This window comes from Dermacentor albipictus, chromosome 7 (assembly GCF_038994185.2).
Source record: "Dermacentor albipictus isolate Rhodes 1998 colony chromosome 7, USDA_Dalb.pri_finalv2, whole genome shotgun sequence".
Lineage (NCBI taxonomy): Eukaryota > Metazoa > Arthropoda > Arachnida > Ixodida > Ixodidae > Dermacentor > Dermacentor albipictus.
The window spans coordinates 64,626,294-64,639,945 of record NC_091827.1 but is presented as its reverse complement, the minus strand read 5'-3'; the positions used below and the strand labels follow the sequence as shown (position 1 = coordinate 64,639,945).

The following is a 13,652-nucleotide window of genomic DNA, read 5'->3' as shown; positions in this document are numbered from 1 at the left end:
AAGAAGCAGCCAATAGAGAAGGCGAGACGAAGCAAGTAAGAGAAGCAGCCCCGTGGGAAGTTAAGTGAATAAGTTTTCTGATACCTTCTGACTAATCAGTCATTAATATTGGTATCAGCACAAATCATAAAGAACGAATTATGAATCAGAAGACAGGCTTGGCGAAAGCGGCCCTTCGTGATCCCATTCTTTCGGTCTTTCCTGGGTCAGCTTTTGCTAGGCTTAGGAGACGTGCAGTCAGGCAAAACTCTCGGAACCTATAATTAACAAATTTAAGTGATTACCGGCACCTCATATTCCATCGGAGTAAAAACTTCTGCAGCAGTAGAAAAATTGCAGTCCTTTAGGCCTATTAACGCTGTCGGATAGCTTATTACCTGGATCGATCTGTTCTGGCACCCACCTCCATATGCTCATATTATGGTGAGGATGAGCCAATAGAACATCTATTTTTGGTCACGCCGACGTTGATCAGCAACAAGACACACTTTAGAAGGACAGTTTCGCGACGCTGGATTGATTCTAGTGATTCCCGATATCTATGAATCTATGGATCTATGGGAGCCTCCTCGATAGGACATTGTCATTGGGATGTTGTTGCAACCTGTTGAGAGGTGTATAACTGTATCAGAACCTTTATAAAATATTGAACCCTTACCTGACTTCATTATTTCTCTATTCTTTATCTTTTCAAAACTTCGCATTAGTATGTCCGTTTACACACGACAATTATTTTCGTAACACACCCGATGCTTGCCCTATGCCCTATAGCCAATAGGGCATGCCTGTAGAGGAAAATCAACCAAACTAATCAATAGGAAAGAAAGCGTTCGCTTCGTATGAAACGACGCGCTACCTAAATGTCAAAAAGTGAAAACCTGCAAATAAACAATGAAAAAGTTTCGCTTATAACTAATTCCGGCATCTGCGAGGGCTCTGCTGATCCTAAAGCGTTTCGCTTCCTCACCGGAACTTAAACATCGCCGAAACTAACCGGCGAATTTTCCACCGTTTTCGTTGGTTGATTTCAAAGATAGTGCCGACTAACACAGCGGCAAAGACCGCACAGTGGTACGGCACCACCGTGCGGTGGTAGCAATGGTAAGTGGAGCGTTCTCGCATTCTTCCCCCGTGACAGCTCGCGTCTTGAGACGCTGTCGTTGAGACGCTGTGGCTCTGGCGTCTGCAACAGACCCCGCACGGGGTTCAAAAACAGGATCTCGAAGAAGTGGAGCTCACACTACAGGTCGGCTCATAATAGCAATTTTCTCTGTAGTGCCTACTTCAGTGCACACGGTATGTTCGGCTGCGTTGTCACGCACAAACACTTTCCCGTGTCGCACTCCACTGACACATACCCGTGGAAGGCGAACGAGCGGCGTCGTTTCGCGTAGCGAGTTTCTCTCGGACACGAAGCAACAAAAACAGTAAAACGAGATATTCCACTGACCTTCCGTTCTCGTCGGGCAGCTGTTCTCCTTTGTCGTCCAGTTCAGGGCCGAAGCTGCCCCAGAAGTAGGCCGCTGCGAGGGCGAATTAGAAGGGCGCGTTCAGCGTCATTCGATCAAAGCAGCACGACTGGCTTCATGGAAACACCGAAAGGAAATTATTGCGCTAGGTTACGCTGGTGTACTAACGTTCTGAAATGCTGAACAGGTCAGCGCTGCTACGAGTTCACTCTCGTCGAACAGCTAGCATGCGAAAACTAGAAAGTGATGATGACTCACGAAGAAGTTTCCGCGTCGTGAAGCCATAGACATTTGCAGCGTGCTTTACACTAGTATTTTGGTTCGAGCTTGGTGGAAAGCCATACTTGAGAAAATTCATCATCATCATCATCATCAGCCTGGTCACGCCCACTGCAGGGCCTCACCCAATCTGCTCTTTTCTTATCCCTTAACGTTACACCTATCATTCTTGTTTCCATAGCTCGTTGCGTAGTCCTCAATTTGAGTAGAACCCTTTTCGTAAGCCTCCAGGTTTCTGCCCCGTAGGTGAGTACTGGTAAGGCACAGCTATTATACACTTTTCTCTTGAGGGATAATGACAACCTGATGTTCATGATCTGAGAATGCCTGCCAAACGCACCCCAGCCCATTCTTATTCTTCTGATTATTTCCGTCTCATGATCCGGATCCGCAGTCACTACCTGCCCTAAGTAGATGTATTCCCTTACGACTTCCAGTGCCTCGCTGCCTATTGTAAATTGCTGTTCTCTTCCGAGACTGTTAAACATTACTTTAGTTTTCTGCCCATAACTTTCTTGAGAAAATTAACAGCGCAGAACTGACACAGAGAAAGGGCGCATACGCACGTCCTGTCGTATGTGCTCTTTGTCCGAGTATCTTCAGCGCCGTTGACTTACGGAAGTGCGGCTTTAGACTAGTTAATTTGTATCATCACATCAGTATCGCATTGTACTCGGAGGCAACTCAAATATTTGGAAATAGATGTGAAGTCCGCGACTTTAAGTCGGCGGAAGAATTCTCACGGTTCTTGCACAACATTCATTAAGAAATCCAAAAGATTGAATTTGGGCTTTATTAATATGTTATTGATCAGGTTTCTGACATACATATGGAATAATATTATGCTTGCCTATAAACTAATATTATGTGCTACTTTATTGTATCGTGAAAATAGAATTCATACCAGGATTTCCCATTCAGCCCACGAAATCAGCGAGGCGTCCTTGGCTGCATACAGCCATCGCGCATCATAATACCATGGACATAACTTTTCTATGGTAACCTTACTGTTAGTACTGGTTGAATAATTAAAACAGTGGCCTTGTAAAACGTTTTCTTATCAGCATAAGCCACGTTCAATGCCGGCATTCAGCATATGAGCCAGACAAACACGCGGTAAGCGTTGTTGTGTTGACGTAAGCTGCGATGGACTGAACTGAGAAGTGATGGGCCAGCGTCGAAAGGCGATTGAAAGTTTTATCATATGCGGAGTTGGTTAGTCCATAGCGCGTTTGACTCTACTGTGACAATGAGTGCACAAATACTTGGGGACATTACTTATTCTTTTCATTCATTTCTATATCATCAATTTCTTTTTCACACCCAAAAAAAGCTCGTAATGATAAGGCATGGAATACGATGCAGGATCTGAACACGATGCAGGACATCTACAGGTACCATGTATGTATACGTTATACTTGGCGCATCTCGAACATTACATGATTAATTGAGACCATTCAGCATACTAAGCAAAAAAAAAATCAAGGTGTCATGTGAAGTTTTTACGATACTGAAAAATGTGCCTCCGCTTTGATTCGGGTAAGGTGAATCCCCCTTTTTACATATAAAGTTCGAGCTACATAACAGGCCCTGCATATTAATACATATCTGGTCGTAAGAACAAAATACAACCTATTTTACGAACACAAACATTACTTGTGGGTAGCAAAATAAACAGCAGTTTATTTCGTAAATCGCCGTACTCCCAAAGGTAATTAACGAAGAAAGGCGCTTTTTGCCGGACTTCGGTGTAACTGAGAGATATACCTTGCCATTTACTGTTTGTTCTGCTCATAGCAGTGGGCCTCTTCAATTATGAGTCCCTGACAGTCCCGGACTGCTTGGGACTGCTGTGCCGCACTCGAGTTTGCTCGGACAGCTTCGGAAGCTCCGCCCACTAGTGAGAGAATCGTCAGAAGCGCGTCAGAAGGCTTCACAGTCTTGGAGGCTAGGATAATGAATTCGCTGAGTACAGGCGCTACCCAGGAGCTACGCGCAAACGACAGCAGCCAGGACCATGATTGCCAGGTCACGGTGCTTTCAATTGAAAGCTCTGGCAGTTCCCGGCAGCTGGATCACGTGATTGTGACATGACCGCCCTTCTGTCAGGGCTAGTCAGACCGGAAGCCGGGGAAGGTTTGCGGACAGTCCGGGACTGCATAACCGAAGAAGCCCACTGTTCATGCTATGAATTAGGGTGCTGTGGTTCAGAAGCAACGCCAGATCGCATGCGCACTGCGCTCACACGCAGACCGTGGAAGGCAGGACACTGCGCTTGATTCTTTACCCAGCCAGTGGAGGAGAGCGTAACGGAGCCGCCATTTTGGTTCTTTGGCGTTTTGCAGTCAAGCTGACTGCACGTCACTCGCTTCTCTGGTGATCGAGCTCACGAAAAATGCGAAATCAACGTTTTTCTCTGCAGTGTGATAGCGAATGAAGAGTAAGTGGAGCGAACCCTAAGCCATGTTCAGTTAGCACTGCAATGTTTCTGAACATGGTTGCTGTGAAGTACACGGTTGTACGACTAAAAAAAAAACAGGGTGCGAACAGAGCCACCCATGTCAATGCCAAGTCGGCCACCCTTACCGGGACCATTGCCATCGTAGTTGAGGTTCGTGATGACGATGCTATTATCGCTGGCAGCGAACACGTTGCCACTAAAGCCGTGGGCGAGCGTGGTGACTGGGCCGATAGGCTTGCCGTGGTAGGCACCCGAGATGCCTGTGAGAAAAAGGCAGGGAATCATGGTTATCACTGGTTATGCCTGAATAACGAAATTTTATAAGCGGCTGAGTTTACAAAAAAAGCTTATATAAAAAGGGGAAAAGAAAAAAAATACTTTCAATATGAAAAAGGCGGTGAAGTCGGCCATAGAAGTTTTGTCTCTGCCTTCGATTAAAAGGGCAATGGGGACAAAGGAGAAAGTAAATGACATCATAACAGCAAAGTGAATCACGTACAGAATAGTGCACTGTAGACAAAAAAAAAAGAACGGAAAGGGAGCAATAGAAACTATATACCATATAAACCGGAATATAAGTCGAGACCTATTATTGAACAAAAATAAAACTGACTAAAGTCACCCCGCCTCTTATATGCCGCTCTTTAGCAGAATGTGACTCATCGTCTGGCAACCTACGGCGTGCATGTCGGGCGCATAGCAAAAGCAGTATCCTTATCCAAAGTGGTTGCTGGCATTTTGTCCTTGCCGCCCTTGTCTTCTTGTGTGCGCTCTTTCGATCGACCTCGAGTATGATTTGTTCTTTTTTTTCTTTGTCTGGTGAGTCATGAGCAGCCGCACGCGAAGGCCGTTTTCTACGGCGCTCAAGATAAAGCTAGACTTCGCATTACGCGTGCGATGCCCCAACCAATTGAGCTTGCGTCGGCGCACTTTTCCCATCCACTTTCTTGGCTAACGCTCCCAGGGTATGTTCCAGTAGTAAAACATAAATACCGAAGGAATTGGATGGGAAAACGGCGCCGGCGGTAGCTCAATCGGTTAGAGTTCCCCACTTGCGGCAAGTTGTCTTTTGATGCACTTCCACCGCCATGAATTTATCATTTCTTTAATTCAATTAGTAAGTACGAGTTGTTTCTTCTATGCTGTCCCTGGTGTCTTTGTTTGTTGGCTTCTCATGATATGATTAATGAAAATTGAGTCCCTCGGTTAATCGCCTTCCTTCTCGTTTATCGGGAGCCAGTAATTTTCGTAAAACAACTGATACGTTGAATAAAAATTGCGTTTGCTACAACACGTACGCCATCCCTTTCTCTCTCTGTTGTACCCAAAGTATCCGAATTGGTCGACAGGTTGCCTGTATGGACAGCATTTCTGACTTTTACATACATACGAGTATGAAAATTGAAGTTAGCCATTAGAAGAAGCTTCCTTGTAACGCGTATCGCTTTCCGTTCAATACCCCGCACCATGGCACATAACTTCGTTCATAAAGCTATTTGTTTCTTTCACCAACGACCAGTAGGAAAAAGAAAAAGGAAGGGTGGCTGTACCTTGCACCTTGCTAGGACTTTTACCTGCTCTAACGTTCAAGTTTTGTTGTCTTTCCAACAGATCGGCTCAACCGAAAGGCCGCGCCGGACTTCGGTCCGGTGACCTCACTAAATCATTTAATCGGTGTTCTAGCGACGGGACGGTAGGCACAAAGGGTAGGGACGTAATCACCGCGAGCTCACGACTCCCCTCTTTGTGGGCATTCCCCGTTCGAGGAGAACAATTGCAGTCCCCTGTCCCAATCACGAAAGAAGTTCCACGGTTTGCCCAGTCTGCTCAGACGAGGATAAATGCACACCGCTTCAATCGTCGCAACGCGTGTGCGGTCCCGGACATCCAAGGACATCCCAGAGACCTGTTGCTGCTCTGTTCCCTGTGGCATAGGAGCCATTTGTCCCTCTCAGAAGGTTGCAAGATGCCAGGCACCTCGCACCTATATGTTAGAGTCTCTCGTTCGTTATCGGAATTAACCAGACGAATCGGTCCACCAACTAAGAACGGCCATGTACCACCATCGCTATAGTTTTTTTCCTTCTTTCTTTTGCCGACGACCGCTAAGAGAGAGGGAGAGAGAAATGGGGCAGTACCTTGCGGAGCGATGCACGCCACCAGGATCAGAGTGAGGAACCCGTAATCCATGTCGAAAGGCACGTTCGAGGCAGAACAGCTCTACACACTGCGAAAAAGCAAAGAAACGAAAATTGCAGACGTACGTAGGCAGGACTTCTTACGCGGCGCAGACAAGCCTTTTTCGCAACAGTTCGTCTGCGGTCTTAGGCGAACTGAGCAGACGGGCTACCGCGCAAGGCAGTTAGCATGTGGTATTCATACATGGGTTGCATAGTGGGCTCCCGCATGAGCGTTTGTTTGTGTCCTGCCTAAAGTGTCCTTGTCTCAAGAAATTTGGAGAGATACGCTAACAAGTCGTATAAAAACATGGCCCAAACTACCGCGCTGGTGTCTAGGTGTTGCCAAGCATTATTGTTACTAGTTAAAACTGCAAATATGTGGGTAACAGGCCAAGCAATTCGCTGTTTTGATTCAAGATTCCTTCAAGTGTCCCATTCTTTGGCAAAAAAAAAGAAAACGAACTTTGAGTTCCTATTAATTCGTCCTTTTCGTTTATCTCTACCCACAAAATTCATTCAGGTCGAATATTTCGGAGGTAGTCTACCGACATTCGTCAGCAACAACAACAACAACAACAAAAAACGTAAGTCTGTAAGGGCAGACGTTGTTCATATGGGCAGAATATCTCGAGACCTAACGCTAAAACGTTCACCGAGTAATGTCGTCACGGGTGTCTAGAACATGTGATTACGGTAAGGCCACTGTCAGCTGTTCGCGTTGAAGTTAAGTTGGTTTAGGCTAGGCTAAATTTGAGATAGTTTTGAAATACATGTCTTCAAAAGGAATAGCAGTCGCAACGTCCTGCTCCTAATGACACCGTTCGTCAAATTTGCTGAGTTGCGGTGAGGACAACTTCGCTCACTTAACCTGGGCCCGCATTCACGAACCGTTGTTCGCCTATATATATATTTTTTTACTAAGAGAAAACTTCGGCCAATCCTGATGCTGGCCATATCATTAACTAAAGTGGCCGGTGAATAGGAAAGATCACTTACGAAAGAATAGCTTCGAGAATTCGGTGCCTGGCGTTTCACGAGGAACTTCGTTTCCCTGCCAGTCAACAGGCGGCCTACAGGGAGACTATAGTTCGACAGTAGTCGGTTGGTCTGGAAGGCCGCTACGATTTACGTAGAACTGCTCTTCTGACAAGAGAGCGGTTTCCGAGAAGGCAGTTGGAGCGATAACTGTTGCTTCGGACCAAACCGCAAAACAACTGATGCGTGGGAACGGTCTTGCTATCGATGTATTCGTGACTAGGACCCCAATGGTTGCCGATATCACTGCTCGGGCCAAAAGTCGCTGCCGCTAATCTGTCGTTTTCCAGTCGACTGGACTTTGGAAGACTCAATATAGGCGAAAGAAGTAAATAGTGACAAGGAGTTTCCAGTATCGCGTTAAATTCAAATGCTAATATTCACCGCTAAATTTGGTGGATCTCAATGTTCATGTGATGCTGGGAAAACAAAAATTTGAATATTGCCTTACGATGAACTTGAACAGGACGTTTCGACTGTTCGAAAGGTGTGCTCGCACTTAGTGTACAACCGCGTTCACCATTGGGCTCAAAGACAGCTGTTATCAAGATGTATCTGACAATATCACCAACGGGCCCTTTCAAAGCGGTCCAACAACGCTAAACACGCGTGAAAGACACTCATTAAAATTGCATTTCGGAAATAAGCAAGAACACTGACTCATATTACAGGCCTTACTAATACGGAATAGACCCAGCTTATAGCCGTAATATAGAGATTAGGTTCTACGTTACATTATGTTTTTTTTAACTACCGGAGTGCTTCCTGGTATATACGCTTGAAGATATCGCGAAGCTCAGGACGATTTTGCACGGTATTTTTGTTACTAGCGTAATGTTCGGAATAGAGCTCACATTGGATATAAATGACTCACAGCAGTCTATTTAGGGGGAAAAACATGAATGCAATTTGAAAAAAAAGTGCCATACAGGGAGGCACTTATCCAAGGATTGCTATGCACTACCTGCCAAGAAAAAAACATTTGAGATGGAATGGTATTGTCATTGTCTATCTGTCTGTACTTGTTTGCTTCGGTACAGCAGAGGCCTGTAGTCGGGCTTTATCGAAGTTGCTGTTCGTGTGTCGTATATAGCATAGATACTTAAAAATTTGTCGAGGCATGACGAAGCAGCAGTTTACGAGCGTAAAAGCGATCGCCTGCGCGATGACAACAAATCAAAACGCCCACATGAAGCTCGAAAATGTTTTTACAATAACAACCGCTAAGGGTCAAACGAAAGCACTTCGAAATAAATAAATAAATAAAATTCGGAGCCATTCAAGTCAGAGAAGGTGAAAGACCAGTGACGCTGTATATATGGTGATAAATATGTTGATAATGGATATGTTGATTGAAAATAAAGGACACGTACCACAACGAATTTCATTTATTAACGATTTTTTGTTGTTTTATTAAATCACATACCCAACGCTTTTCTTTAATTTTTAATGATCTTTCGTTTGGTTATTTTGAATTTCTTATTTGGCCATCAGGGTAGCTATCGATTTATGGTCGCCATGATATACGGCCATTATCTCTGCGGCGACACTGGAAAAGTTCTTGGCCAATGCGAGGTATATACACGACCGATGACGTGTCGTGGGCACACTGATGTTTGTCTAACATTGAATGCAGAAGCTTTCCAAGAGAAACTCCACGAACAACTTTCCGTTGGGCCGAGACAGGTTTATGTCGAAATCACCTACAAATACGATGGGAGTGGAGTCGGCAGGGGTGATTCAACCAAAGGTGCATACGCTAGGCTTTAGCGGCACGATCTTCGTTCGTATTACGTGCCGCCCGCCAATGCCACGCACATTCCTGTTACTCTAAAAGAAAAAGAGTCAGTGCTCTTCCACTCTGTGAAGAAGGATGAGCAGCGAAGCTGCGTATGTTGGCTCCCTAATGACGAACTGCACCTCCGCCCTGGGTCGGCCTGGAATTTCACTACCTTCGGGATCGGCCCACGTATGGGGAGTGCTGAACACCTGCTTCACCCTCGCCGCGTGTCGGCCTGGCATTGCCTTATCATCGGGATCTTTTTCTCCACGCGGACACAACCCTGCACAGTTCGCAGCTGAAAGTAGGCCATCCAAAGACAAATGTGAGCCTTCCAAATAGCCTGCCCCGGTATCTTAGTGGCGAAAGCATTGCGCCGCTGAGCTCAGGGTCATCTGTTCGATTCTGGCCTCGGCGACAGTGTTTAGACGGAGGCGAAACGCGAAGACGCTCGTGTGCTTGAAGTACAGGTTAGGAAACCCCAGATGGCCGAAAATAATCCGCACTGCCCCGCTATGGCATGCCTCACAATCAGATCGCGATTTGACGCATAAAACCCCAAAATTTATGAAAAGAATCGTTCACGAAATTTGCAGCCTGCGGGCAGTATCCTGGAAAACACGGTACTTTGAAAAAAAGGCAGCCGCAACTTCTGGGCGTGGCGGCGGTGGCGACGCTGAGCTTCGTCACAGCGCGTGTAGACAATTCTGGATGCGCCATTGTCGAGATCCCGCTCGAGACAATATGTAGCCTTTCTTAGCACGCGCCATAGCGTTGCGAAATAACAGGCCCGGCAAAAGATAGCCTGTCAGGTGCGGCCTTGGGGTGGGGCGCGTTCACTCCTGTCGTCGCTCGAGCGTGGGCGCAGACTTCCTGGCAAGGTCATTCGTTAAAGCCACGCTTGCGACGAGGCGAAAATTACTCGGGCCATTAGAAGAATGTGGAGGCATGACGGGGCCAGGATACGTTAAGCGACGACCCGCCCTTCGCCAGGAGCAAACATGGCCGAGTGAATGCGAACCCTGGTTTTGTCAAGATGTGCGCAGAAAAAAAAGAAATATATATATATATATATATATATATATATATATATATATATATATATATATATATATATATATATATATATATACCACCCTCCAACGCACAGGCCTTGCGAAAAGTATCTGGACTTTGGGCGTGACGGGACGGGACATGACAGGACCTTGTCGCAAGGGTGAATGCAAGGCGTAGCAAAGATTACTCATGATCCTCGATTGTCGCTTAAAAGAAAAAAAAAACACTATTCGAGAGAACAGAGACTCCGTGGAAGCACAACACGATTTATTAATTTATTTTCGTTTAATGAGTGTTCGTCGTTCACTCTCTCGAATTTTACAATGCGGCGACGCTTGCACAAATGACATTGCTTCCATGTTGCACGCACGTCCGCTATGCGAGCGCATTGGAAGTTTTTTTTTTTTATAGTGCAAGTGGCAGTGCTGTCTAAGCTTGAACGTAAACTTGCGAGCGCGCGCGTGGGTAATGTACGTGGTGTCTAGTAGTCGTGACGGCGCGGGAAGGCAGTTTATTTTAGTATGAAAGGCGATGCATTATTATCGTGAACATGGGAGGAGGTGGTGGTGGTGGAAAGCATTTATTAAGAAAGAGAGGTGTGGACTCGCGAAGGAGCCCTACATACTAGGTGGAGACCCTAGTATGGGACCCATTGGTCGAAGCCGCCAGCGTGGCCCTCTTGACCAAGGCCTTTTGGGCCTGAAGGTCTGAGCAACCAAGCAGGGCCGCCTAGCGCGCACTCATCACTGAGAAAACCACGCGCCCGGGTTGGTCTATACTGTTACAACGAACCAATGAGAGCGATGTCATAGCAGGGTCTACTAAACACACAAAGTCATGCGGTAATCGTGAGCACGCGTGAGCTTGTGGTCTGGGCGAACAGCACGCGGAGGGTGTGGTCTATATATACCGTTACTGGGCAAACGCGAGAGCACGTCTTGGTTTTGAGAGACTGGCGAGAGCAACATGAATAGAAACGACGACCTTTTCTCCTTTTTAATAGACCACTCTTACTTCTGGTGAATGAATCCGAAGCTCACAGCTCACAACCGTGAAACGCGCAGCTTTGCCGTTGAACATCTGGCGCCACTGAACACTTCTACACGGCCCATGCAACGCCCGTGACTTGGGCGCTTCATTACGCATTGCTCGAGGGTGCACGTGCAGGACTGTTGCCCGCCTTAAGTGCGGACAAGCGAGCGAGCGGTACCTCGAACTGGTAACGCGAGTCGCATACCGGCGGGAGCATGACGCACCGCGTATAGGCGGGGTCGGGCACCGAAACCGAAAGCACCTTCGCCGCGTCGGCCACCACGAAGCCGGAAAGTTTCCACTCCCCGCCGGGAGAGTGACGGTGCCTGGATCCGCCGGAGGTGGCGCTGCTGCTGGGGCGCTGATCGCTTGCCGCGCGAACTTTTTGGTTGTCTTCGCTGAAACTATACGCGCGGACCGTTCAGAAATACGCGTAACTAAGAGGAAAGCGTCAGTATTCCTGCAGCACAAAGGACAAAGGCTAAAGGGGGCACTGAAGAGCCAGGATCGCTCGCCGACAAGCAACTGACGTCTTCTCGATCGGAGCAAAGATATGTCTTTAAAAAACTGGAGGATTTCCCCTTGCGCATCCTCAACAGTGTGACGCATCACCGCAGCCTAATCTAACAATAGTAATCTGCCAACAAAGTAAGAGAAAACCGAGTAACTAAGCAGCCAATCGTCCATTAGAGCGACCTTCACTGTCCAGGAGCTCGTCGGGTAACTTGGTACGTGGTTCTGTTCAGTGGGATGCCAGTGGACGTGACAAGGAGACCAGAATAATCAAAAAGACGACGCAAACTTGAAGTTAGGGCGCTACGGTATACCTACAGACCATCAGGAACATTTTTTTTTGTTTTTAGGACGCGCGAGTCGCACGACATGTACGAATTTCTGCTACGCCAAAGGATGGCTCTTCTAACTCAATTGACGAATGCGTATGCGTCGCAAAGTCTACTACAAATTGCAACTTGGAATGCGAAGCTATTTGTCAAGGCGTCGCTGGAAATGCGTTCTCTTTTTTTCTCTCAAATGTCGTGTCACGTGAGCTTTCGTGGCGGACTGCAGGTGAAGCGCTCTGTGGTACGGACATCATCGGCAGCGAGCGGCAGGCCAGACGTGAACGGACATACCGCAGTCGTGCCCGATGGCCCTGCCTCGCGCTAACCGTATGCAGGACCTCGTAGGAGACCGCCCCGTGTGTCAGCCACACGCTTGACCCTCAGCAGGATGATGCCAGAACGTATGCACCACAGGGCGATATTCTTTAATTTACGCGAGCTTGCAGCTCGTCTCCCTGGCCCGTCCCGCGTCTACGGTGAGACAAAAGAAGTTTAACCACTCAAAGAAAAAAAAAAGAATCAAGCGTATACTCACAGTGCGGCTCGCGATGGACACCGAAGAGAACAGCAGAACAAGCCGGTCAGGTAGGAACAGGTGCTGATACAAAACACACACACACACACAGACACACTGGCACGCGCTGGAGGGTGAACGAGGGACTTACTGGCGCGGACCGAGCAAAAACACAAGGCGCAGTCGGCACGAACGAGAAGAGAACGAAACGAGTGAAGAGAAAAAGAAACGCACTGCAATCTCGCGTCCTCTCAAGACGCTGTCGACGGCTGAACGCGGTCCGGCTTGAAGCGTTGCGAGTACAGACGAACACCTACGAACATGACCCACAAAACGTGAAGAGAGCGGCGGTGCGGTGCGCGCGTAGCAAGAGCGCTGGCGGCTAACTCGCGCTGGTCGGGCCGGCGTCGCAGCGAGCGGAAAAGAAAGAGAGGAAGCTGAGAGGAGGAAGAAGAAAGGAAGGAAAGGGGCAGAGAGAGAGAGTGGAATAACGGGACGGAAGACAAAAGGACAAAAGCCAGAGAGAGAGAGAGAGAGAGAGAGAGGGCAACCGGCCGCCACGGGTGAAGGGAACCACTTTCACCGCGGGGCCATTTTTGCGTCAAGGAGATTCGCAGTAATGCGAAAGTCGCCGGCGTTACGCCACTTTTTTTCAATCGGCGGAAGTTGAAAAGGCTCGGCCCAAGTTTCGGTAGGGCGAAACCACCCCCCCCCCCCCTTCCGCGACCGTCTTCTTCCTCATTCTCATCCGGTTGCCCTTACACACGCGCCCCTTCCTCAGTGGGGGGCGGGGGGGGGGCTCACATGCCGCACGGGCGGGCAGCGCTCCTCTCCGAGCTGGCCCGTGCCGTCACGATGTCCGTGGTAAGGAAATGTCGAGATGATTGGTCTTGCACGTCTTGTAGCAAAGCGCCAGCTGCTGCAAGTGAGCCGGTTTGCGCTGCGCAGAAGAACCACTGAAACTGCCGAGTCCGGGCGTTTGAATACGAGACGACGCATTGCCC

General features: G+C 47.9%; 1 protein-coding gene across 2 annotated transcripts in view; it reads right to left on the bottom strand.

Moving 5' to 3' along the window:
• LOC135904752 (protein Skeletor, isoforms B/C-like) overlaps window positions 1-13,053 on the bottom strand; it is a 37,201-nt gene extending 24,148 nt beyond the window's left edge. Inside the window, exons 1-4 of one of the 2 annotated variants that reach the window (XM_065435716.1) lie at window positions 12,883-13,053; window positions 6,348-6,436; window positions 4,335-4,469; window positions 1,451-1,523 (exon numbers count right to left, since the gene is read on the bottom strand). In XM_065435716.1, coding sequence (XP_065291788.1) covers window positions 1,451-1,523; window positions 4,335-4,469; window positions 6,348-6,399 — 260 coding nt within the window. In that variant the 5' untranslated portion in view covers window positions 6,400-6,436; window positions 12,883-13,053. Of the gene's footprint in view, window positions 1-1,450; window positions 1,524-4,334; window positions 4,470-6,347; window positions 6,437-12,669 lie in introns of both variants that reach the window. The other variant, XM_065435715.1, reaches the window with a different exon arrangement.
• Window positions 13,054-13,652: the final 599 nt, after the last annotated feature.